The 26948-nt window shown below is 47.8% G+C and overlaps 1 protein-coding gene across 1 annotated transcript in view; it reads left to right on the plus strand.

Moving 5' to 3' along the window:
- The first annotated feature begins 1073 nt into the window (after positions 1–1073).
- The window catches only part of LOC100715076 (receptor-type tyrosine-protein phosphatase eta-like), a 38773-nt gene continuing 12898 nt past the window's right edge, over positions 1074–26948 (plus strand). The window contains 17 exon segments of the mRNA XM_063255636.1: positions 1074–1218; positions 4290–4412; positions 4455–4505; positions 6275–6428; positions 7660–7712; positions 7715–7795; positions 12336–12599; positions 14673–14930; positions 16771–17028; positions 18105–18380; positions 20277–20570; positions 21975–22106; positions 23572–23782; positions 23890–24014; positions 24842–24929; positions 26337–26378; positions 26931–26939. Of these exon segments, the coding sequence (XP_063111706.1) occupies positions 1074–1218; positions 4290–4412; positions 4455–4505; positions 6275–6428; positions 7660–7712; positions 7715–7795; positions 12336–12599; positions 14673–14930; positions 16771–17028; positions 18105–18380; positions 20277–20570; positions 21975–22106; positions 23572–23782; positions 23890–24014; positions 24842–24929; positions 26337–26378; positions 26931–26939 (2564 nt within the window).

Here is a 26948-nt window from a genome sequence, read left to right on the forward strand (position 1 = left end):
GGAAGACCCGGATGGGCTGTTGTACAGCCTTGAACGCCCCGCCGCGTAGGCGACCCTGCCTCCTCCGGTCCCTGAAGCCGAGCTATTGAAACCCACAGGCTTCACGCTGTGGAGCAGAGCTCACTGTAGCAAGGAACAGAAGGAAGGCGACATACTGTGCGTCTTCTCCGCACTCAGGATGCAGGGTGACGGCAGGTGTGGCCTCTCCCCTGGGCCTCTTCCTCTACGCCTGCAGGTGGCGCTCTGCCCTGCAGGGTCTGACCTCTTAGATGGCACAACCTGGCACACACAGTCACTGCCGAGTAGGACCTCAGCGCATGCACACCGCGGGGCACAGTTTAGCTCACACATCGGTGAACAGGATTTCATTCAGCCTCCAGAACTGACTCCCATGCTGAGGTTGTGAAGCTGACCCACCTGGCTTGTCACCCTGTTTGTTCCCAGCGGCAGAATGAAGAATTGGGAAGCCTCAGTCTCTGCTGTTGAATCCAAGAGGCAGTGTTCTGGGCTGTCATCCTAGAATCCAGAAGCCGTCAACACAACCACCAATACCACCACTACGATGTTGGGCCTGAAGCACAGCTAGAGCTCCAGCCATCACATCCATATTCCAGTTACAAGGAAGGATGGCAGGATTCCAGGCAGAGCTCTGCCCTTCATGCTCAACTTCCTGGAAGCACTGCAGGGTTTCAGCTCACATTCCTCACATTCTATTGGCTGCATCTTAATCACGCGGCTCCCTGTAGCTGCAAGGGAGGCAGGGAAGTGGAGTCTTTGTTTTCTAGTGGAAAGACTGGAAATATGTGTAAAGGGAAAGAGAAGGGGATGGCAGGCCACTATTATAGCTCAGTGGCACAGCGCTTGGATCGCAGGCGTGAGGTAGTGAATTCGATTCCCCAGTACCAAAAAAAAAAAAAAAAAAGATGTATTTTGGGGGCCACCAGCAGTCTCTGCAAACAGATGATCAGAAGGGCTTAGAACTGTATCAGGAGACAGCAGCAGGCAGGGGCTTGGGTCTCCTCCAGAGCTGGTGGGGGTCTGTTTTGTCCTACAGTTTCTCAGGTGCATAGGAGATGCAGATGGGAAGGGGAGCAAGAAGCTGTCACCGCGTCCTGGTCACAGGTCTGTGCCTCACCCTCGCCTCTCTCCGCAGCCCTCCATCCCTCTCAGAGCTCCCCAGCAACCACGACAGAGACGACTTCCTTGTGGGGCAGCCCGGTGACCTTTGACAACATCACAAGCCCGGGGGCACCTGGTGACCTCGGGCCCACTTGGCCCACCCCCAGCGGCCCCAGGTCCTGAACCAGTTGTCCTGCCACGCCCACAGCGAAGACACAGGGCTTCGGGGAGACCTAGCCCGAGGCAGGAGGTCCAGGTATGCAGTGAAACTTCCCATAGCCCACTGCGATGCTCCTTAAGGGAAAGTTGCTCAATTTATAGCTGTCATGACTTCCAAATATTGTTTTAATTTCCTGAAAACAAACCTGAAACATTTTTCATAACGATAATTCGTATTCATAATATAAAGTGCATGCCATTAAAGAGAAGCCACATGTAAGCTGTCAGTCAGGGATAGTCTCTGGTACCTTTTAGCTGGACCTAATGGTGCATGCTTGTAATCCCTGCGCTGTGGGAGGCTGAGGCAGGAGGAGGTTAAATTGGAGTCCAGCCAGGCAACTTTACAGCTTAGTGAGATCCTGTCTCAAATAAACAAACAAAAAAATCATTGATAATTTTTAATGCATGCTATTTTATTATTTGAAGGTATATGTCTATGTTTTTTTCTTGTACAAACATTGAGGTCATTCGTGCATGTGTTTTTGCAATCTATTTTCTTCTCATTGCCTCATTTAACCTATTTTTCTTTGCCAATGTGAATATTTTTACAGCAGAACTTTAACCCCTGTCTGAATCATGATAGACAGATAATAAGGGTCCTGATGCTAAAGTAGGCTGCTGTGTAGATAAAGTTTTGTAGATAAAGTTTTGTTGGAGCACGGCCATGCTTGTCTACTGTCTGTGGCTTGTTCACAATAGAATTGAGTAAGAACACTCAAGAATTTATGGCTTGTAAAGCCAGAAATATTTGTCCAAAAAAAAGCTTTCAGACCCTGGGCTAGACCATGGTTCTCAAAGCATGGTCCAGGGATCTCTGGATGTCCCTTACTTTCTTTTGAGGATTCTGAGAGATATTATTATCTCAGTAGCCTTGAAACATTCCTTATTTCCTCCTGATTGACACTCTGGTGACTAATAAATGCATATTTGGATGTTTTTAGTGTTTAAAATTTTTTCCTTGTTTATTTGTAATGCAGTGAATATCAACAAACGTAACTTATACAAGCAAAACTTCTCTGAGATCCTTCATGATTTTTTTTTTTTTTTTTTTGGTACCGGGGGTCAAACTCAGGACCTTGTGTTTTCCAGGCAGGTGGGTTTGCTGCTGAGCTATATTCCTGGTCCCTTCATGATTTTATAAGAGGAAAAAGGTGTCCCAAGACACAAAAATTTAAAACTCTTGTCTGGATGTCTTGTTGAATCATTTAACCTCTCAAATGAGGGGGCAGGTAGATTACTTTTATAATTTTTCACAAACAACTTTGCGATGCAGTTGTTTTGTTAGTTCTGCGACAGTAATATCAGAGTAATCACTGAAACATTGCTAGGGTATTATAAGAAAATGGTAGGAGTTCCCAGTGCAATAATATTCATTGTTGGTTTTTAAACGCGTGGTCCCGAGCTTAGGGCGCCTCCTAGTGGCAGAGGGTCCACACCGGGGCTGAGTTGGCTGCCGCCACCTTCAGTTCTTGGTGAAGGCTGTAGGAAAATAAAACCAGTGCACAGAGATTGTGGGAGCGTTCCTTGCTCCTCCACCTGGGCAGACCTCAGTGTGTTCGCCATTGTCAGGGAAAGAGACAAAAGAAAGTGCTGGTGACTGACTCCCAAGAGCTGGGGACCCTGAGCTCTCTGACCAAGAATCCAAAATGCTCCCTTTAGAGAAATAAGCTGGTGAGCTTCAGGACAGCAGCCAGGGGCACCCTCGAGGTTGGGCAGGAAGTGACCTGAATGAGGACTTTTTTTTTCTCTTTTGAGACAGAGTCTTCCAATACAGTTCAGGCTGGCCTTGAGTTCACTTTATGACCCAGGCTGGTCTTGAACTTGCAATGATCCTCCTGCCTCAGCCTCCTGAGTGCTGGCATTACAGGCATGTGCCACCATACCTGGCTCTGGAAGTGAAAACCTTAACAGAGACATTGAAATAGGAAAAGCAAAAACCATACAGAAACCCTGGGGCTGGGAAATGAGGGTTCCAGGGCTCTTGCATCTCCTGTGATCTGTGTTCATGCCAAGATGATGTTCCTGTGCAGACTATTCTCCTGGATTCAGTTCCAGGCTGCTTGGGAATAAGGACCATATCACCTGTGTTTTATTCTCTTTCTGGTTGCTGCTCCTCAATCTTGAATTTAATTAAGAGGTGTCCATTTGGTAGATTTAGTGCCAGCAACCACAATGCCTTCCATTGGTTTAACATTCTTTCTTGTTATTATTGTTTTTTTTGGTTGGTTTTTGAGACAGGATCTCACTATGTATTCCAGGCTAACCTTGAACTTGAAGCGTCCTGCCTCAGCCTCCTCCGTGCTGAGGTTATAGGTGTATCCCATCATGCCTGGCTGGTTTAAGATCTTACCCATCTGCAGTTTTACAGGTGATAAAACTGTAGTTCTCAAAGATGAGAGACTTTGAGTACTGTTACAAGACCAGTGATTACCAGGTTTGGAGTCTGAACCTAGATATAAAAATATCCAAGCTGGGCCTGGTGGTGCATATCTCAAGGAGGCTGAGGCAGGAGGATTGCAAGTTTGAGCCCATCCTGGGCAACTTAGAAAAGGTGTGGGATGTAATTTCAGTGCAAAGGCCCTGAGTTTAATCCCTACCACTGCCAAAACCAAACCAAACCTAGTGACCTTGCTTATCACACCACAGAGACTTGATAACATTCCTTTATGTGTGTGGTGGTGTGTTAGGGGAACTTGGGATGCAGTGGAGAGCTGGACTCTGAGAGGTTATAAGGGTCAAGTCCAGATCACCTGCTCATGAGTGGAACAGGCTTTTGGGGCACACTTGTGTTCCTGGAACATCTTTGTCTTCCTGTGGTTATAAAGTTATTTCTGGAAAGCAGACATACAGAGCAGATTTTCTGATTCCATTTAGGTTTTTTCAATGTAATTTTTCATTTTTTCTTAAAAAAACATTTGAATAACACCTGCAGCTGTGAAAAAATGTTGAAGTGCCAACCAGTGTGGTCCTAAGTTGGAAAAATGAAGACCAAGCCGCTTTTGCGTTCTGGTATAGTATAAAGAATGAGACAAGTGGCAAATGGGTCACTCAGCAAACACAGTACAGCATCACAGGCTTGAGCCCAGCGATGCCATAGAGGTTCTCTGTATCTCTAGGAAGAGACAAGGAGAACTTGGCAGAGCCCGCTTTCATCAATGTCACAACGGGTGAGATGATCAGCTCACAGCCATGGTCACAGACCATTTCTTATTATCCTGTACCGTAGAGCCTTGTCCATCCTGTTCCCTGTTGGATCAGGGCATCCGATCCTTTAGTGTTGTTGTTTTTGAAACAAGGTCTCACATGTAGCCCAGTCTGGCCTTGAACTCCCCGTGATGCTTGGCCTCAGCCTCCCAGGTGCTGAGATGAAGGGTGTGTGCTACCAATCCCAACTAGAAGTTTCCCCTTGCTTTATTTTTAAAATCTTTTGGTTTGTTACCAGTGGCTCACACCTGATCTTCTGCAGGGCCCTGGTGTGAGGCTTCCTTAGAAGGGTGATGACGTCTGCAATTCCTAGTCTTCTCAGCTCCTTGGGAAACTGAGGCTGTGTCTGTTTGCCCTGAAGCTCTTTTTGGACATGGGAGCTTGGTGTGCTTTACAGGAAAGTGTGTGTTTCAAGTGGGGTGTGGCCCCGTGATGTTTGGACTTTTAATGGAGACCAGACAACTTAGGTCGTGGTGTAGATATCAGTTCCCTCAGTCTCCTCTGAGACTGCCAATGTAGCTTTTTAAATTTTATAGATTGAAAGGAACTAAAAATTAAAAACTAGTGCCCAACAGATGAGCTGTTCTTTTTAAAGCAAGAGGAAAATAGAGGCCCTCTGTTGGCTTCCTGGGTGGTGGTGTGGATGTGTGAGTGTGTATGCCTGTGTGTGATGTGAATGCACGTGGCCTTCCTGGCTGGCGAAGGCCACAGAAGCCCAGCCCTGGATCCTATGGTTTGAAGTGAGGTAAGTCCCACAGACATCCCTTTGAGACCACTGAGTTTTGACATTCGTTTTTCTATAGCTTGGAAATTATTTTGTTAGAATATTACTCTGAAGCCAACAAGTAGAACAGCAACAACACAGTATGAGACCTGGTGATGCAGCTGTAGTGGTAGAGCGTTTGCTTGGCATGTGAGAGTCCTCAGCACTGCCAAACCAAACCACCCCATGTAAGACAAGACTTGATGCAGAAGTCTCGCATCAGAGATATGTGACCTGGGAAATCAAGCAAATGCCTTTGTTTCTGGGTTGGGTGGTGCTGGAGTTTTCCTGTTCAGTCCCCCATACCTCAGACAGGGCTCTGTCCATCTGTCATCTTTTTGTCTCTCTGTCTCTGTCACTGAGGTCCCCTGTGCTTCCCATTTAGCGGCCAGGAGCTGGGGCTGTGGTCTCTGCTGCCAGCAGTGCTGTGTTTTCCTGAGCATACTGCTGCCTCTCTGATCCTCTCTCCTGAGTGTAATTTTAGCTGAAGTGCTTTAATTTATGTCACAACAGCCAGAGGAGATGACAGCCAGGGCACAGCATGGTGGGGAATTTTGCCTTGGGCTGGATCAGGGGGACAGACACCTCGGTGGCTGGGTCTGGGTCCTGTAAAACGCTCCTGTGACCTGGTCTTGAAGGGAGACCTGGGGACCTGGCAGAGAGGGATTCCTTGCACTGCTCCACTGTCCGTGTCTGATGTAGATGTGATTAAAGGCCGCTGCCTAAGGGGACATTTTAAAGCAGAGTTGAAGTCATAGTCAGGGCTCATCTTAAAGGACAGTACAGACCTTGACTGATTTTGGTCTTAGGGTTTATTCCTTCTGCTTTATTCTGTGTTCCTCAAGCTGCGAATGGTGGCGACACAGTGACTTAGATAAAAGGACTGTTTCCAGTGGGACACACAGAATTGGACTGATTTAAGGGGAAGAGCTACTGAGCTTGAGAGTGTCCCCCTGTGTTTATCCACAGAGCCTCTTCCGGTGTCTGGTCTGAGCGTGGCCTTCGTGGGGGAAACACAGGTTGTCCTTACCTGGGGCAGTGACAATGGCACCGCGTCCTGCAGGCTGTTTCTTGAAAGTCAGGAGATGCTAATCAACATTTCAGATCCGAGGCCTGGGTTTCGGCAAGTCCTTCTCCATCGTCCACAACCCAGCAAGACACAGAGTGAAAGGGGCCCAGGTGAGCTATGAAATTTGATTTCCTCTCATTTAATAGTTGTAAAAGATACCGTTTCTGTGTTGCGCAGGGTTTAAGAATTGGTGGAAGGCTTCCCCTCCATGATAGTTCAGTCCCGCACTCCTTTCCAGAAGGAGAGGAGCGTCTTATTTTACTGGTGAAGGTGTTGGGGCTCAGGAGGGTGCTGGGTCTTGAAACCTGAACACCTGGGCACCCTGGGAAGCAGATGGGCCCTGGAGCTTTTGATTTTCCAGCTGGGCGCATAACTGGGAGCCCAGGGAGGAACTCATCTCATCCCTGAAGACCAGGGATGCCCAACAGCACCCACAGTGGGCGCTGTGCAGCTTTTGTCGAGGATGAGGACTATTTGTGCCCTATTTCATGCCTGAGGAAACAGAGGCACTGAGCAGGGTTGAGGTTTTTGACTGTAAGTGTCAGATGGGAGCTGGACTTCAGAGGACTTAGACTAAAAGAGCAGTGCATGGCACATGCATACTTCTCTGCTGCAGGTGCTGTGGTCTTAGAGACAGAGATGGGGCGATTCTCAGCCCTCTTCCTGCTTCTTTCTGTGTATCAGCTTCTTCCATGCAGTTCAGGGACAAGTGGCCTCTGGTCCCTCATATATCATACCCATTACTTCCCTGCTGTCTGCTGCATGATGCAAGGGATGCTGAGTCTGAGTCAGGGAGCTGTCCCTGGGAGACCTTGTTGGGATGCAAGAAGATCATCTCCCAAGGAAGGGAAAATGGTCCAGCCTGGGTGGAGTGATACACATCTGTCAGCCCTGCCCTCGGGAGGCAGAAGCAGGAGGATCACTGTGAGTTTCAGGCCACCTAGTGAGATCCTCTAAAAAAAAAAAAAAAAAAAAGGTCCAAACTGCAGAACCAGAGAGGCACAGGATGCCTGCAGTGTTCCTGGAATTGCAGCACAAAGTGAAATACTGGGACCATTTCAAGGGACCAGATTGCTGTCTAGGGGCAGCAGGAAATAGGCATTTACAGAGTGCTGACCGTGGGATGTGTCACCATATGGGATGCGGGTGCTGAAAGGAGAATGTGTTTTGTGGGTGCAGCTAATGTCTTTGCCTCCTGGCCTGGACACAGATGCTGGTGGTACAGTGAGCAGCACTTCGGAGAGCCCGGGCTTGAATCGAATCAGATACCGCCTTGAATACACAGGCCCAGCCCCTGGGAGGAGAACCAAGACACAGAAGTTCTGATCAGGGGATTAAAGATGCATGGTACAATGTCACTGTTTACCCTCGGGCGGCAGACAGCACGGAGGGATGGCCCAGCAGCTTGGAGTTCAGAACAAGTATGTGAATGGCCCTGCTGCAATGGCCTCAGTCAGCCATGGGCACAGGTTGTGTCTCTTGTGATTCTGTATCTGAGTTATCACTGGCTTATCAGCCAGCTCTGTTGTGGGGAGAGATTTTGGATGGCACTGACCTGGGGAGCTTCTCCTTGCTTCAAGGCTGTGGCTCAGAGACACATTGGGCTATTACCTCCTGCCTGTCACCCCTGTCTCTGCAAGGAGCCAGAGAGACAGACAGCTGGTGCAGCATCTAATCACTGGCTAATGTTTCTCTGCTTGAGATAAGAAAATGAGCCTTCCTTTTCGGCCTATGCTGGAAACGCATGCTCCTTTTCCTGTTGAAATCTTTGCTGTCGCACTCGCTATGACTCAGTCTCCCACTCTCGGAACTCACAAGTATTTGGAGGTGTCTCAGTCACTGTCCTGTTGCTGGGATCCACAACTTAGGCGCCCACAACTTAGACAAGGAGAGGTTGATTTTGGCTCACAGTTTTGGTCCATGGCTGGCTGACTCCAAAGCAGTTAGGGTTGGCAGGCAGTGCCCAGCCCATGGCAGCCAGAAGCAGAGAGGTGGAAGGACTGGGACAAGAATGCACACCCAGGGTCACATCCAGGGTACACCTCCAGCCAGGGCCCCTTCTGTTGGTGCATCCAGCTGTGAACTCACTGATGAGTATAAGCACCCCAGGATCCCATTGCACTCCACACACAGGAGACTTCTGGGGGAACACTACAGGTCCAAACCATAACCAGAAGCTAACAATGAGAGGTTAAAGAAACTCATGTTTCCTCCTCCAAGAGGCCTGCCACATGGGCAGGAGGTGGGATGCAGCATGCAGTCAGGCTCTGTGAGCTCAGGGACACATATCTCAGTGTCACCACCCTGGGGGATTGGTGACAGGCAATGTGAACAGACCGGGGTCATTTTACTCAGCCAACTGCAGGACTGAGACTTGAGGCTGGTAGAGCTAAGCCCTCAGGAGATGCCAGAGGGCTGGGCCACACTCATCTGGTGACAGTCTTGGGTTCAGAGTCCCTAGAGGGATGGTGCTTCACATTCCTGCTCACCTGGTGGCTGTGCTGGGAGAGGGAGGTGCTGTCCTCTTAGCAGCTGTGGGTGACAGCAGTGCCTCCCACCCTGGCGTTTATAAGTATTGTAGCAGGCTGAGGCAGGAGGATCACACGTTTGCCCCCAGCTTAAGCAACTTAGTGATTTAGTGAGGCTCTGTCTCAAAATAGATAAAAGGGGGCTGGAGATGTAGCTCAGTGCAAAAGGCCTGGCTTCAATCCCCAGGACCACAAAACCTATCCCAACTCAACCCAATCCAAACAAAAATCCCCAGGCAGGCTCAAGCCAGGAGGGCAGCCTAGGGTTCCAGGCCCTGGATGCTAAAGCCTGGAACTAGGAAGAGGGAATGTAGGACACGGAGGGCAGAGATTTGGTGATGCCTTGAGGACCCTGGTTGTTAAATCCAGAGGGCTAGATTGATTGATTGATTGATTGATTTTTGACTGAAGGAATTTCTTCATTTATTTTTTGGTTTTCTTGTTTTATTTATTGTCATCCCCTGATCATTCACCTAGAGCACAACTTCTGCATTCAATTGTTTGAACAATACCTGAATACATTTTTCTCTTCAATGAACTCAGAGAAATCAATATTTTTATATGCCTATATACATATACATATGGTGTTTCAGCTTCTTACACTAGTGAGACAATATGATGTGTGCATATATGTGTCTGATTTATTTCACTTATGAATATGGTTTCAAGTTGCATCCATTTACCTATAAAAGCCTACACATCTTTTTATCTGTTCCTCAGCCAATGGACATTTAGGTAGTTAACAAGATCTGGCTATTACAAATTGTGCAGCTATAAACAGGTGTGCACACATGTCGCTGTGGTATGATGTGTTTTATTCTTTTGGGAAAATACTCAGAGCGGGATCGAATGGGACCAGAGAGCTCGGTTTAATTTCTGGAGTGATGTTGTGTGTGTGCTTTGAGAATTAGTTCTCCCTCACCGTTAAGAGAAATGAGAGGAACGGAGCTTAGCATACCTGCAGATGGTTCCAAGCCAGGCTGGAGAACCTAGGCAGGAAGTGGTTGATGGTCATGTCTTCTGGAGGGAACAACAGCTTTCCTAGTGGCCAAATTGCAAGAAAGTCTGCTTGTGTCTCTTTCCTTCTTTCCTCTCCTCCTAGTTATACTCATGCTGTAGCAGAGACTGCTCAGTGGCCTCACCAACTGCAGGGTGGCAGGTGGCATTGGATTCAGAGGGCTTGGTATCCAGAGAGGAGGTATGAGGAGGAGGAGGAAGGGCTGCTCCATGGGGCTGTGGGCTCTGGCAGGTCACCACTGGCTGACAGGGTGATTGGGGCTGACATCCAACCTGGGTCCTCTTCATCTGTCAGGCCCTGGGCTGGATCCCTCCAGAGGAAGGTTCTGGAATGTTCCTCACAGGCTCATGTGTGAGCACTTGTTCCCCACTGCAGCCTTGTTCAGAGGTGGGGAAGTGATTGGGTCATGAAGGCTCTGATCTCATCAATGACTAAATCATTGATGAGTCAATATATGAATTAATAATGGATTCATTCATTGATGGGTTCATACTTTGTTAGCCCATGTTGGGAAGCAGTGAGAACTTAGGAGGTGGACCTAGCTGAAGGGAGTGAGGCCTTCAGGCAGTGGCCCTAGGGTGTTTTTTTTTTGGCGGGGGGTTATGGGAATTGAACCCAGGGCCTTGTGCACTGAGCCACATCCCCAGCCCTTAGGGGCTATATTTTGTTCCTGGCCCTCCTTTCCTCCTTCTGCTCCTTGACCTCCAGGAGGTGAGCAGTTTTCCTCTGTTACTTCCTTCCATTTTTACACAGACCCAAGGATGATGGAGCCAACCATGAACTGAAACCTCTGAAACTGTGAGCGAGTGTTGATTTTCTCAGGCATTTTGTCACAGTACTGACATACTGATTGACACAGGCTCACAGGCTCTCTCCTTGATTTGCCAAAGAGGGTCCTGTAAGTTAGTGTGGGCCTGGGGTTCTTGCTTTTTAAAGCAATTTAAATAAAAGTGAAGAAGTAATGACTGTCTCTCAGGCTCTTTGTGCTCTAAATACTTATATATCCTGGTTTGTGCTTAAGTAGTTTAGCATTTCTTAAATAACTTATGAAGGATAATTTCTGTGTGTGTGTGTGTGTGTGTGTGTGTGTGTGTATGTGTGTGTGTGTGTGTGTGTGAGACAGAGAGAGAGAGGGAGAGAGAGAGAAAGAGAGAGAGAAAAAGAGAGAGAGAGAGAGAGAGAGAGAGAGAGAGAGAGAGAGAGAGAGAAAGAGAAGGAGAGAGAGAGAGAGAGAGGGAGAGAGAGAGGAGCATGGCTTAGTTTAATTTTGACTGCTGTAACAAGTTACCACACCCAGGGGCAGCTTACACAATAAGCACTTCTCACAGTTCTGGAGTCTGGAAGGGTGAGATTGAGGCGCTGGTAAGGTTGGGTTCTGACTGTGGGGCCTGGGCCCTCTTCTGGGCTCTGAGCTCTGTGTCCTCATGTGATGAGAGGGATGAGAATGGGGTTTCTTGGACCTCGGGTCATTGCTGTCATCTCATCCATGGGGCTCTGCCCTCATGACTACTAAGGGTTGTAATTACTTTCTCTTGCTGCTGAGATGAAATACCGGACACCCAAGATGAAGGAGGAAAGGTTGATTTGGCTCAGTCTGTAGAGGTTTCAGTTCATAGCAGGCTGGCTCCAAGCCAGGTAGGTGCGGCAGAGGGGCATTGCAGAGGCGAAACAGTTCATGGGAGACAGAAGGCAGGAAAAGCCGGCAAGCAAGGACTCTTTCTGTCCCTTACATCTTACCCAGGCTACTCTCACACCCTTAGTCCCAGCGCCCTGGATCCTAGCACTGCAGCATGAATCAAACAGCATCACATACCTTAGATCCAGCCACCTCTGAAAAGCCCCACCTAGGGCCAATGAAGCTTTGGGGGGCCTTAGACACAGCCACAATGCCCAACGAGGGTGGAGCCTGTGGAGGACACCTGACCTGGAGCAGAGGTGATGGATTGGAGACAGAGAGCGCTCTTGACTCCCGGACCTCAGTGCTGCTAGTGTCACGCAGTGGCACCTGCTCCTAGACCACGTGGCCACGTGGTGCTAGTGATATCACATTAGGGGCTCAGAGCAGGGGGCAGGCAGGTGGTGAGTTGTATCCTTGCATGACCCTGGCTTCAGGATGGGACTGTCATCCCATTTGTGAAAACACAGTCGGCCTGGGAACCCAGGTGCACCCTGTCCAGTCTGTGCCCTTTGATTCATCATGGAAGAGCAGTGCTCACTCTCAGGCACACGTGCTGGGACTTTTCTGAGTCACCACTCCCAAGGCAGGGTAAACAACAAGGCCTGGTTTAATGGTTAAGGGGAAGAGCAGTTGCTGAGGTTGCTTTTTAAGCTCACTGGCATGTGCTGGTGGCTACTCCCTGCCCCTTCTGCCAGGCTGTATTGGGACCCTTCACCCAATGTTGTGTGTCTTCACAGATTCTGAGCAGGTGATTGACATCAAACCTGTGAACATCAGTGCCACGAGCCTCAGCCTGACCTGGACAGTGAGCCACAATGGGTCATCCTCTGCCTATACCTATGAGATCCACGTGGCCGGGCACAATGAGTCCCTCACCCTCAGTGTCAATGAGACTTACACCTACATCCATGGCCTCCACTCGAGCACCCTTTACAACAACACAGTGTGTCCTTTCCTGCGAAAAGTGGAGGGCACACCAGCTTTCCTTCAGGTGTACACCTGTGAGTTTGCCCCCTGGGACATTCCTCCCCACCCTGTGTGACAGGCCCATGGATCCCCAGGGACTCTCACCCCGAAGCTCAGAAGGCAGAGTAACAGCTGTCACTGCTCCGGCCTGGCTAATAGCTGCTTTCTCTGCACTGTACTATTGGATGCTCCCAGCATCCTTGTGACATGGGTGGCATTGCCCTCAACTTTGGGTATAGAACCAAGGCCAAGGCAGGGGATGTAGGCAGGTGTCACACCTGGTGGGCAGCAGAGGTGAGGTGAGTAGAGACCTGGGATGAATTGAGACAGGGAGAAAAGGAGAACTCAGATGCTTTGGTCCTGGTGTCCCTGGCATGCTGACACTGTAAGGAAGTGTGTATCTCATCTTTTGATTGCTTAAATGTCCTCTAAAGGTGAGATGATAGATTAGGCAACAGGTAATGCACTTCCTGCTGTGAAATAAAGCAGTAACAGTACATGGGCACATGGCAGCATAGCAGTGTGGACTCTAGCAGTGCCCTGTGCTTTATGTGTATTGCAGTGGTCTTTGTAGTGGGTGTTGAACTCTTGTTGCAGATGAGAAAACTTCACCCCAGCACAGCTGAACAGCTGACCCAAGTCCATTGAGCTAGCAGGTGCTACAGCAAGGGCTTGAACCTAGGAGAGCTTGAAGCAGGGCCCAGGGTTCATCCTGCAAAAACGTGTCACGCAGGAGCCTGGGGCATCCCAGTCAACACATACCTCATGCCTTCTTACAAGTGCCCTTTGTGCTGGCTGTTTGGAGAAGATGAAATCTATTTTCATTTCTTCATCTTTTGCTTTTGTACACCACGAATTACAGTTAGGTTCAGCTGTGAGTTTCAGCTCCCACAGACAGTCACTTAAGTAAGACAGGAGTTTGTCTCTGTCTCAGGTAAAAGCAGCCCAATGCTAGGCAGGATGGAGATGCAAGAGTGTTAACCAGGTCTCGGCTGCAGGAAACAGAAAACTGTGGGCTGTTTTGAGCCCAAAGAGATTTATCCTGGAAACTACAGGTTTACAGACTCAACAGAAAGGCACATGGATTACTTTGCTAGGGCTGCTGTAATGCATAGCACAGAAACTTGTTTCTTTTATACTTCCTGAGGCTATGTGTTATCAGGGTGAGCATGGGTATGGCTTGTCCCGGAGCCTCTCCTCTTGGCCCGGAGGTGGCGCTCTGCCTGTGTCTGGCCTCTTCTTAGAGACCCTTGCACACCGTCACTGCTGAGTGCAGGATTATGACTTCAGTGCATGCGTGCTGGGAGGCACAGTTCAGCCCATTAATTAGTGAACGGGATTTCACTCAGCCCCCAGAACTGACTGCCACACTGAGGCCATGGAACTGACTCAGCTGGCTCGTCATCCTGTTTGTCCCTATGGGCAGAGTGAGGAATCAGGAAACCTCAGCTTCTGTTGCTGGATCCAGGAGGCAGTGTTCTGGTTTGTCATCCTAGGATCCAGAAGCTGTCACCAACCACTATCACCACCAGTACTGTGTTGATTCTGGAGGCAGGCAGCCAGAGCTCCAGCCATCATTTCTCTGTTGCAGTTAGAGGAAAGATACAGGATCCCAGACAGAACTTCGCCCTTCAGGCTCAGCTTCCTGGAAGCACTATAAGGCTTCTGCTCACATTCCTCATTTTCTGTTTGCTACATTTCAGTCATGTAACTTCCTGTAGTTGCAAGGGAGGCTGGGAAATGGAGTCTTTGTTTTCTACAGTCATGTACTCAGTGATAAGCAGAGGCTCAGGGGGGCTCAGTACTGCATCAGGAAAAAGCAGACAGCAGGGGACAGGGTCTCCTCCAGAGCTGGGGCGGGGGTCTGTCTTGTCCTGCAGGTGACTTTGTGGTAGTGTCTGCGGTCATGTGACCCCTGGGCCCTCTTTGAGGTCAGAAGCAGCAGTTTCTGAGCTGCTCATGTAGTTGCTGATTAGAAGGGGAGCACAGAACTCTGTGTTCCCATGGGGCAGTTGTCTAAGGGTCTGTCTGTGTTAGGCATAAGGTGCCAGTTGTCACCATTTCCAGAGACACAGACCCTTCCCCTCACTCTCACCGTCTCTGCATAGCTCCTTTTCCAGTCTTTGACTTCTGAGTGACGAGTGTGGACATGAGGCAAATTGGCTTGGTGTGGAACAGCAGCGACTCAGAGTCCTTTATAATTGTCACAAACCAGGATGTGTCTGGAGAACATCACAGCAATGTGACCAGCTACCTGCAGATTCTCACTGTGGGCTTAATGCCTGCAACCAACTACCATTTTGAAATATTTCCACAAGGACCCAATGGGACTGCAGGGGAGCCCACAGCCATTCACAGTCGGATTGGTAAGTGAGCGGACTGAGCTGTTGCCTGAGAGCCGCTGGGTTACAGGTGTCCTGTCTTCCAAATGCTTTTCTTTAAATTAAGAAGAATCTTAAACCTATCTTAGGACTGTAGTGTTATTACATACGGACCACCTAAAGCAAGAACAAAAATACCATTCGCCAGAGTGCATCTCTGATAAAATTTTAGAACACACACACACATACACACACTCACACTCACACACACACTCACACTCACACCCCTTTTATAAATCTTGGGGTCATTTTGTATGTGTGGTTTTGGAATCTGCTTTTCCCTCACCTCCCAGTTTATCCTATTTCCAGCATAAGCCTTTCTACCAGATTACCCTGGCACCTGCCTTTGTCACATCATCTAAATATCAGTGGATCTACTGGTGGATAATAGTGGCCTGCTATTTTTGTAGCTAGTCTTACTGACTCACAATCCTGCTCATTTTTTATATACTGCCAGTGGTAGCTGCTTTTGCCTTAGAATTCAGCGTAGCAGTGGAGAATTCGTAGTTTGTGAACCTGAGGTATTTATTTTCTGGCTCCGGCCGTAAGCTGCTGATCCCTGGGCTAGGCCAGTGGTATTCACCGCACCATCAAGGACTCCCCGAAGAGGCTGTGCAGTGTTATCAGATGGTCACACTGCATGTTTCTTGGCTGTTTTCTACTCTGGTTTGCTCGTGTGTGGCATTTCCCAGATGGTGTCTGACTGGGGACAACTGTGTCACAATGTGGGGGGAAGGGAAAGACTCACTTAAAGTGCAGTAAAAACTGATAAACATGACCCCTGTGAACAAAAAACCTGAAGTCCTTAATAACTTTTAAGAAGATGAAGGAGTCCGAAGAACCACTGGTGTGCATGTCCTGCACATGGCCTGCGCTCTGTGGCGGGGGCAGCCTGACTCTTTATAGGGTTTATTTTTTTATTTTTTATGTGAGCCTTTTGTATTTGACAAAGAGAACAATTAGAGGGAATAGAAATGTTTAAATCTAGCCAAGGCTGGTGCAGCTAGCAAATGGCTGATCAGGGATAAGGAGATTCTTCTTCTTCTTCTTTCGTTTATCTTAACTATCTATCATGTTTTCTCTTGTTTTCTTCCAAATAGTTGTCCATGTCTTTGCATATGGAGAATTCATAAAAAACATAGTATAAAACTGATCCAAACAGAATAAGTAAGGCATTTTAGGTCTTCAAAATCAGACAATAGGGAAGTCACTAATGGCTGTCGTAAAATCTCTCATTCTCTTCAAAATAGCTGTCCATACTTTCATGTATACTGAAGTTCAACAAAACGAAACAGGCTAAAATAACACCATTAATTAGAACAAAGCAAAACAGGGATAAAAGTATTTGCCTTCAAAGAGATGGTAGAAGTAAATCCCCCCTATTTGCTACATTGCCTATGGTCAGCCTCTCCAGGAATGTGCAGATCACTGGCTCCAACTTGCTAAGGGTGGAGGTGGGGGGATGTGATATTTGAGTGGATGAGTGAAGTCCAGATGCAAAAGTACAGACCACACACGCTGGGTTATCAGCTCAGGTAGTTCATGGAGAGTGATTACCAAGGCCCTAAGGACCCTTGAATGATAAAAGTGAAAGCCCAGAGAATTTATAAGATGGCTGGGTAAGTTCCTCTGTGCCGTAAAAGAACCACAATTCTTGAGAGAATGGTGTGCATATGTGCATTTTTTCTCTTTTATTAGAGCTTCCCCTCTGTCTCAGTGGACAGCTTGGTGACCAAAGAGTGAGTTCTCTAGACACACACCAGGCTGTAGGTGGATTCTCCGTGGTTGGAAGCAGCTTTCCCTTCTCCTTCCTTTCTTCTTCCAGTCTCCAGTGCAGTGTCTAACGTCAGCATGGTTAATGTCACCAGCACGGAGATGGCGCTGGAGTGGCAGAACACAGACCGTGCCGCTGAATCTGTCTACCACATGTGGGTCCAGTCTGCCAATGGCTCCAGGGAAACAAACAGCTCTCAGGAGACAATCTTTCTGTCGGACCTGCACCCGGGCACTCCCTATAACATCTCCATCTCTCCCGTGCTGGGCCAGGTCTGGGGGGACTCCAGCAGCATCATGCAGTACATACGTGAGTCTCTCGGGCATCCTGCGAGGACAGGTTTTCCCTGCTTGTCACCAGCAGGCGGCACGGTTAAGTGACCGGGTGAAGGCCTGGGGGGTTCTGGGTCCAAGCGACCTTGAAGCAGTGTAAGTGAAAAATGCCAGCCTTGGCCCAGGCCTGCCGTCCTTATGGGACCTGGGGTTGAAGCCGTGTGAACTTTAAGTCATCCTCTGAAGCAGCAAGTGAGGGCCACACACACTAGAGAACAGTCACGCTGTTACGGTGGCATTGCAAGACCCCACTTAGACAAGGAGCTTTGCCTGCCACAGTGAGGGAGATGTTTTGCCTCACTCCAACTAAATAAGTGTTGATGGTCTTTGTAGTATGGTTTTGGTATATTTGTTTCATCAGTCAGATTTAAGAGAAAAAAATGGGAAATTACATCTTAAAATATATAGTTCAGATAAACCTAATGTAGTAAAAGAAGCTGGGAGCTCACTGTGGTGTGTCTTCCTGTAATCCGAGCTGTAATCCAAGCATCCTGGGGAGGCTGAGGCCAGAGGACCACAGGTGTGAGCTTCAAAACAAAAGAAAGGGGCTGAGAATGTAGCCTAGTATGAAAGCTCTGGGTTCAGTGCATAGTACTAGGGGAAAAAAGGGAAAAATACTGAAAAGCTTTATTTCTCTTCAAATTTAATCTGTGTAATTATTTTCTTTCTTTTTTTTGGGGGGGTACTGAGAGTTCAATGTAGGACGCTGTGCTTGCCAGGCAGGTGCTGTGCCACTGAGCTATATACCTGGCCCTATATAATTATCTTCTGACTGTCTTTTTGGGAAGTCCTTCATTTTCTGTGCCAGCAAAAATTAGCAATATTTATTTTTTCCAAAAAAGAAACTAAGATGGTTTAAGATGTAGTAAATAAAGTTGTTCTAGGATTCAAAATTCTTCATGCTTTTTCTTTTGTGGTTTTTTGGAGACAGTTTTGCTATGTAGCCCAGGCTGGCCTAAACTTACCGCAATCCTCCTGCCTCGGCCTCCTGAGTATGGGATGACAGGTGAGTGCCATCACACCTGGCCTTATTGCTATTACTTTTCAATCCAGGGCCCAGCAATGTGTCTGACATTGAAGTAAATGCCAACGCTATGGCGGCCTACCTGAAATGGGAGAGCCTGGATACAGCCTCTCTTACCTACTCCTACCACCTTCTTATCAAGGAGGATGGGGATGGTGGCAGCACCATACAGAACATCACTGTCACCGGAGTCACGCATGACACAATCCTTGGATTAGTACCGGGCTCATCTTACACTGTGGAGATCTTTGCAGAAGTCAGGGGTGTTGAGTCCCTGGTTCCAAACCGGAAGAACTTCTGCACAGGTGGGTGGCCCGGTGCAGACTGCAGGTTCTCGGTGTGAGGACGAGGGGTGGACAGTGTGGACATTGCCCTCTACAGTCCTGGTGGGTCACCTAACGGCCATATAAATAGGTGTGGGTGATGACTACGGCCAAGGAAACGAATTGGGAGGGAGTGAACAGGGGAGGGCAGTGGAGTGTTTTTCTGGGCTGCCCGGGAAGGTTCAATAAAAGGCGACTACGCACAGATCTGGGGACAGTGAAGGAGCCAGCTGTGTGCAGTGAGGGTCTCAGCTGTTGCAGCAAGGAGTGGCTGGTGTAAAGGCCCTGAGGCTGGAGGGAGCAGGCCAGGGCGAGCTCTGTCCACAGAGCTCTCCCTCACTCCTGCCTTCCACTGTGCTGTTCAAGGGCCTCAGGCTGAGTCAGGAGTGGGGATCCCGCTGGGTCAGCCTCCCTGGGGACTTTAGAGCCAACTCTTGGTCCTGGGTTTTCATGTTAGCAGCTCTGAGTCACCCAGGCTCTTTGCTGGCTCTAGACTTCTAGCTCTGGTTTCTGGGAACCTGGTCACTGTTCCCTGGCTTGGTTGTAATTCCTGAAGCCCACAGCAGGGGGCAGCACTCAGACCAGCGTCCAGGTCAGGGTGGGGGTGTGGAGGTGTGGAGGTTTTGGGGACCAAAAGCTGCTGATCTGGACACCAAGATAGGGAGTGTGGGAACTGTAGCCCATGATGCAACAGAGCAAACCTTGCCCTAGGGGCTCTGTGACATTAATGATGACCTCTCACCCAGTGTACATGGCATGAAAGAAGATGATGGTAAATGTGCAAATTAGGAAGAATTTACTATGGTAAAAGTCACATGGTCATGAAGCCTCCTCAGCATACCCCCCTCACAGTGAACACATTTACCCCATTGTTCTTGCCACTTTCTGAAGCAGTTCTGGAAACCCCTGTCATGGCTGCCTTGATGTCCTGAATTGATTCAAAACGTTCACCTTTTATGGTTATTTTGACTTTAGGGAAGAGCCAGAGATGGTGCCTGAGGTGGATGAGGACACAGTGTCACACTTTCACAAGCCTGCCTTTTTTGTTGGATGGCTCTGGGCAAACGCATTCACCAGATTTTTGATCATGCCTCCTAAAGACAATCAGGGAAGAACACTCCAGAGCTGTTTCAGAAACTGCTAGGAACCACGGGGCTGGAGGTTTAGCTCAGCGACATAAGTGCCTGCCTTGCAAGCAGGCAGTCGTGAGTTCGATCTCCAGTACCGATAAAAAAACAAAAAACAAAAAACAAAAAACTGCTAGGAACCATGGGCCAGCTGTGTTTGAAGCAAAGGGGAGAAAAAAGAAGGGCATGGCAAAGGGTCTGACTGTAATACATGGTTAAAACCTTAAGATTTACAGTATGATCCGAATGCCCCTGTATTAACAGTTTCCCACTGACATCACTGTGGTGTTGGCCATGATTAAAACTACTGTCCGACACCCCACTACCAAGAAAAAGACACTGATACCATTTACCCTGGATTATACAGCATGTATGTGCATAGCCATCGCCCTGAACTTGGATTTAGAAAACCTGGGCTCTAGTTCTGCTCCCAGTCAACTTTCATGAGGTTCTTGTTCTCCTCAAGCCTCAGTTTACTCATCTGCAAGGTGGGATGGTGTGAACCTTACCCTGCTGCAAAGTGTTGCCAGGAGGGCCCCAGACAGGCCCTGATCACAGTGTGCCTGCTCCTGGGACCTGGTTTTGTGCTGGGCATCTCAGGCCTTGGCTGACACCCAGTGTCCCCTGACCCCTCACAGCCGAGCAAGATTTGGGTTCAGCCCTACCTCCTCCTCCCTACACTGCACCTGTCTCCCTCTAACCTGCATTCCTGAGTGTCCAGAACCTGAGGACAGCTGTGCTGACCTTGCAGAGTTTGCCCCTGTGGTTTCCTTTCATTGCCACACAGTCCCTCAGAACTCCAGCTTGGTCCTGACATGAAGCCGCCCTTCTGGCAACCATACCGGCTTCCAGTTGGGGCTCAGCAGTGGGACCTTGATTAATACAGTGTATCACCTGGCAGGCTGCTGCCCAGATACCAGCACCCACTGCAGGACCGAAGTGCCAAGTTTGAATTACTCTACATGGTACAACATCAGCATTGCCACGGAGTCCTGCGGGGCCACAGCAACTGCTGTCCAAAACACCTGCCTCCCGGGCATCACAGGTGGGCTCCAGGTCTGTGCACCTGGCTGGAACAGCTTCTGGCTTTACTTCCCCTGAGATACTTATCTTTATTGGCACAGACTGGGATCGGATTCTCTAGAAATCCAGGCTGAAAAAGCAGACTCATTCTTTTCATTCTGAAAGGATCTGTTGCTGTACAGAACAACCCATCGAGCCAGGTGAGGTGGCTCAAGCCTGTAATCTCAGCACTCAGGAGGCTGAGGCAGCAGGATTATTGTGAATTTGAGGCTAACCTGGGCTACAAAGTGAGTTCAAGTCCAGCCTGAACTGCATAACAAGTCTGTCTCAAAAAGCCAAACAACAACAACAACAACAACAACAAAACCCAACAAAACCCCCCAGAATAACCTATCACCATTTTTTTCTTTTATGTAAGCATTTCCTTTATTGCACCCAAAAATGACTTTTTCTTGGTACCAGCACTCAGACTCAGGACTTGTACTTGCCAGGCAGGCGCTGTGCCACTGGGCTATATCCCTGGCCCCCAAACTGACTTTTATAGAAACATCCAAATCTACACAAAAGAGAGGGCAGTGTGATGGAATTCATGTGCCTAGCCCAACTCTGAGTAGTGTTCTTTTATATTCTCTCCTCCCTTTTCTTCAAGGGTAATTTGGAAACAAGTTTTGATCTTTCTCTATTTTTGTTTGTAAATACTTCACCATATTTGCTTCAAAACAAGGACTTGTTTTTTCTTTCTTTCCTCCTAACATCGCTGTATTAACATTACCATTTTATTTCATAAAGGAATAAACGACCAGATATTCAGGCAAACTGAACATTTCCTTGGAATCCATATTAACAAGTTCTGAGCTGCTTTGGGAAATAGGAGATTAGTTATTACTCAGGGAATCTCTTAATCTTTTCATGCCCTGCACTTTTAAAAATTTTTATTGGTAAATTGTTACAGTACATACTGATCACATTCCTTGTGGGGTGTTGGTACATGCACCAACACACATCTTAATTATTATTAGTTTTTTTGAGACAGGGTCTCACTATGTAGTTCAGGCTACCCTCAGACTTGTGGCAGGACCCTCCTGCTTTAGCCTGCTAAGTGCTGGAATTATAGCCACCGGCCACCAGGCCCGAGTCAGACTGTTTTAATTAAGTAAACTGTGTAATCTATTTTGAAATCAAAAAGTGTGGGTACTGCTTTCTCAAGACCACTCACAACGTGAGCTTTTTGTGCATGTACAAAATGCCATTGGGATTTTGAAGAGAAATGGCATTGAATTTGTAGATCACTTTGAGTACTGTTAATATTTCAATAGTACTAATTTTTCTAAGCTGTGAACATGGGATTTCTTTCCTTCTGTGTCTCCTTTGATTTCCTTTATCAATGTCACATAGTTTTCAGTGTGCAAGTGTGGTTTCCTTCCAAAACCTCCTGCCCCGGATGGCGCCCCGAGCATCACATCAATCACCCACAACTCCATCAGAATCCAGTTTAGTGGGTTTGAAGCCAGCCACGGCCCCATCGGAGCCTACGCCATTATCCTCAGCACTGGGAAGGGTAAGCAGGTGCCCGCACTGTCTGCACAGAGACCCCAACATGGCCTCATCATGCTTCTGGCGGTGAGACTGGCAGAGTAGCATCCGGATCCACGGGGCTGGAGTGCAGGACGCATGCGCCTATGGCTTCCGGCTTTGGTCCCAGGCCCCAGCCAATTCTCACTCAGCCATGTGCGTGAGAAGAGTCACAGGAGAAATAAGAGGCACAAGTGTGGCTTCCCCTCTGTGCTGCTGACCTACGCAGGTGCAGTCAGACCTGCTGGCCTTGCACTGGAGTTCTCTTACAGCGTTAGGTTTTCTAGGTGGAAAAGTTAGTTTTAATCGACTTTGTTCCTTTTTTTTTCTTTTTTTTGAGGCAAGGTCTCACTATGTAGCTCGGGCTGGCCTTGAAATCACAGTGATCTTCCTGCCTCAGCCTCCTGAATGCTGGAATTACAGGCGTGCATCACCAGGCCTGGCTCCCAACTTTGTTTCCAACACTCAAGACACATGTACAGAAATGTACACACACACACACACACACACACAGGTCCTTACATAGTGACCTTTTCTTAAACTAAAAGGGTTTGCATTTCTTCTAGCACTTTGCAGAGGCATTTTTGGTCACAAGGATACGATTTTAGGATGTCTCTTGAAAGCTGAGTGCGAGTGCTTTGTAGAAGCCTGGATCTAAAGTGCCAAGTCATGGTGTTTGGGGCGATTCTTCAACCTAAATGTGTACAGGCAGGGCCCTTCTGTCACATGCTCCTGTGTCCATGAGGAAGAGAGGGACAAATATGCTCAGCAGTGAGGGGATCCTCAAGGGTAGGCATTTGCTGATGTCAGGAACTTTCAAAAAGTGGTGTTGTGCCAGGTGTGGTGTTGCACACCTGCACTCCCAGTACTCTGGGGGCCGAGACAGGAGAATCACCATGAATTCAAGGCCAACCTGGACTGCATAGTAAGACCCTGTCTCAAAAACCAAAAAGCAAACAAATAAACCAAAAAAGATGTCCAGCTGTCTCTATTTTCTCTTTTTATTTTGGGTCTGTTTATTCTGTTCTGTTGTTTTCCAACAAAGCCTAAATGTAGATCTTTATTGAAGTGTGGACCTTTACTGAAGAGGGCAGGTGATCATACAGGATGACGAAGCTGCCCAGCACTGGCCTGTGATGGACAGAACCACAGGCCCTGGGCCCCCGGGGTGGGCAGGGAATCCCACCCCATCCCAAGGGCAGGCTGACTGATGTTGAGCCAGGTCCTGCTGGTTTTTTGAACCTTTGTTTTTTTAATTTTTCCTGGAAAATGGGCATGATAAGCTTATGCGATGGGATTCATAGTGGTGAAACAAACACCTGTAAGTGAAGTACTGAGAATTTAACGGTTGCAGAACCTGGTGTCAAGGCTGCCTGGGGCAGTGTCATTTAGCTAGGTGCAGACCCAAGTCTCTGCTGTCACTGAGGTTTGCTTTCTGTGTGCCTTCTTAGCTGACTACCCTACTCCAGATATTCTGAGATACACCTATGCCAATTTCAAAAAGGGCACCTCAGATACCTATGTGACATACCTCATATGTATAGAGGACGAGGTGCCGTCCCAGCACTCAACCAGAACCTTGAAATACGAGATCGAAGTTGGCAATGAGTCTATCACAGGGGGCTACTACAATGGCAAACTGGAGCCACTGGGCTCCTACCGGTGAGGCCTTTGGTCCCTGCAGTCCTGACTGAGCTCAGTGTGCTCAGCGCTGTCCTCTCTGGTGGGAATGTGGACCCGCGTCCTCACGGTGTTTTCTGTCCCCGCAGGGTCTGTGTGGCTGGCTTCACCAACATCAATTTCAGCCTTCAGCATGACAGACTCATCAGTGGGGCCGAGAGCTATGTGTCCTTCAGCCCCTACTCGGAGGCTGTGTTCTTGCCTCAGGACCCAGGTAGAGGGGGACAGCAGTCCCGGCCTCAGCTCACATCCCTGGTGAGGTCCTCTGTGGCAGCTGTGTTTCTTATCCCTTGATTGTTTGGCTCTTTGATCTCACCCCTGGGCCCACGTGTCAGGCACACTGCATGACTTTTCCTTAACAGACTCCTTCAACATTTGCAGTCCTGGGAGACTTGGGAATTCTCTTTTCCAACCTCCTTTTAGATATAGGCTGCCAAGGCCCAGAGAAGGGAAGTAACTCTCATGGGCACACAGTGGCTTAGTTGCAGTCCTGCAATTGTGGCCTTGGTGTTACCATTCCTATCTGTGGTTGCAGAGCTAAGTGACAGGGGAACTACTGGGACCTAGAGAGGGTACGTCCCTCAACCCTAGGCCAGAGGCTAATTGATGGGCTTGTTTGCTAGGTTTTCTGGCTTACTAGCTTTTGGTTACTAGAAAGAAATTCCTACTAGAACATATAAAGAATTGAAAAAACCAGAGGCCCCAGATTCAAAGATGCAATCCAAAAATGGGCATCTGAGATGAATACACACTTCTCAGATGAAGAAATATGAATGACAAATAAATACATGAAAAAATGTTCACTATCACTGGTCATTTGAGAAATGCAATCTAAAACAATACTGAGATTCCACCTCACCCCAGAAGAATGGGGTTTTGTATCCCCTGAGCCCAGTGCCATGGTGTGTAACTCCCATGTGTGCATGCCTTGTATATGTGTTACATACACATGTGTATACATGTATCTGCCAGCCCCCTGCTGTGGGGGTTCCATGTGGCCCCTTGTGGATCTTTCACCAGGTGCCTGTGTTTCAACCCCAGGTGTCATCTGTGGAGCTGTGTTTGGATGCATCTTTGGTGCCCTGGTCATTGTGGCTGTGGGAGGCTTCATCTTCTGGAGAAAGAAAAGGTGACATTGCTTATGTGACATATAATCCTCTGCTTTTCAGGGAATCTTTTCTTGTGGGAAATTCCACGCACTTTCACAGCTCTGTGATGAATGGTACAGAGGACAGTTGTGTCCCATGGTCCACAGTGCTCATGGTGTGGCAATCTTCCTTCCTTGCTTGCCTTCCTCCCTGCCCATGTGAAGCCTGTGTATCCATTGGGATTCATTTGCTGCCAAAAAAGACTCTCTGCTTGACACAGCATTTTATGACCCTCCCAGGGCAGTGGACAGTGCTCATAGTACAGCTTTCGCATTAAGTTCTGATTTACTTTTTGGAACTATGAGTCCGTGACTGAGTAAAGATGCTTGATACACACACACACACACACACACACACACACACATCACATTCCTCTGGCTAGGACAATATAACTGACACTTGCAACCTCAAGGAGGAAAGTTTCATTTTGGGTTATGGTTTCAGTGGGTTCTGTCCATTGTTTGTTGGTTCTGAGGCAGAAATGGGGCCTGGTAGAAGAAAGCTGTTCAATCATCACAGCCAGGAAGCAGACAGAAAAGGGAAGAGCCGGGGACAGTGACACATCCTTCCAGGTCACACAACGCATTCAGTGACTGAATCATTAATGGAGAAGTTCACTGATGGGTACAGCATCCCCATGACCCAATTACTTTCCAGAAGCCCACTTTTGAACACTTTTGGGGGGCATTCTAGATCTAAACCATAACATGTGGTAAATAAAAACAAAAACCAAAATACTGTCACAGAAAAAAGTGCTCTGTCATCTCAGCACCTACAGGTAACTACTCATTTCATCCTCTTTTTAAGTGGCTATGGGGTATTTAAACTTGTGGAAGTACTATCACTTATTTAACCAATTTACTGGATGTTTTCAATTTGGGGGCCACAGTTACAAACCCTTCTGCCGGTATCTCTGTGAATGGCCAAGCTGGACAACCGCTAGGTCTGTGGTTGTATGAATTTTCAGTTTTCATAAATGTTGCCAAGTTCTCTTCCAGAACGTAGTTTTTACACCCAGGATGGAGTTGAGCCAGCAACATCAGAGAGCATAGGCGCCCCACCCACACTGGATTTAATACAATGTCTGATTTACTACAATAATGTATTAGGCTTTTCCCCAAAGCAGTGGGAAATAAAGAGCCTTGCTTCACAGTAAGGTAATTCCACTGATGCATACTACAAGGAAATTCCTAATGCTGGCTGCAGTAAGACTGTTTGTGGTAGAATAAAAGTGACTGGTTTACAGCTTCATAATTGGCTTTTGCTGCTTGACCCTTAAGCTGAGTGAGCCAGTGCCTGGGGAAAGGCATTTGTTAGACACACTGGAGGGGGAGATGCAGAGGGAAGCTTTTTGCCTCTAACTGGCCTTTTGTTTCTTTTCAACACAGGAAAGAGGCAAAGAACAGTGATGTGTCCTTTTCCCAAATTAAGTAAGTCTCTAGAATTAGGATCAAGACTCACGTTCTGGGTCTGTTCTGCGACCATACTGGTTGAACCTTTTGTCATTTTCCTGATTGATCACCTGGAAGTTCTCAGTAGTTTCATTTTGCAGTAAGGGACCTGTGATTTATATTGACTTCCTGAAGCAAGAGCCCTTACCATTTTCTACAGTTTTACATATATATTTAATAGTAGGTATATGCGAATATCATAGTTACCTTCATTTGGGGGTGCAGGGCTTGGTATATGAATATAGTATATTTGGTAATATGTATTTTATGATTTAAAAAAATTGACAGCGTTATCAAGATCTAGGGGAGGGCAGAAGTTATGTAAACTCACAAATATGACTATTTCATACAACAGAGGTGAATTTCCCGATTCCATTTTCGGTATTTGGTGAATAATAATATTCTCACCTGTACTCCTTGACCCCTCCCCCATCACAGTCTAGTTTTTGTTACTCTGGGAAGATATTTATTTCCTAACAAATGACTTTTTATAATCTACTATGTTTTTTTCTTTCCTTTCCTGTGATAAAGGCCTAAAAAGTAAGTAAC

This window comes from Cavia porcellus, unplaced genomic scaffold, assembly GCF_034190915.1.
Source record: "Cavia porcellus strain 051 isolate PalLab524CR breed Dunkin Hartley unplaced genomic scaffold, mCavPor4.1 scaffold_9, whole genome shotgun sequence".
Taxonomy (NCBI): Eukaryota; Metazoa; Chordata; class Mammalia; order Rodentia; family Caviidae; genus Cavia; species Cavia porcellus.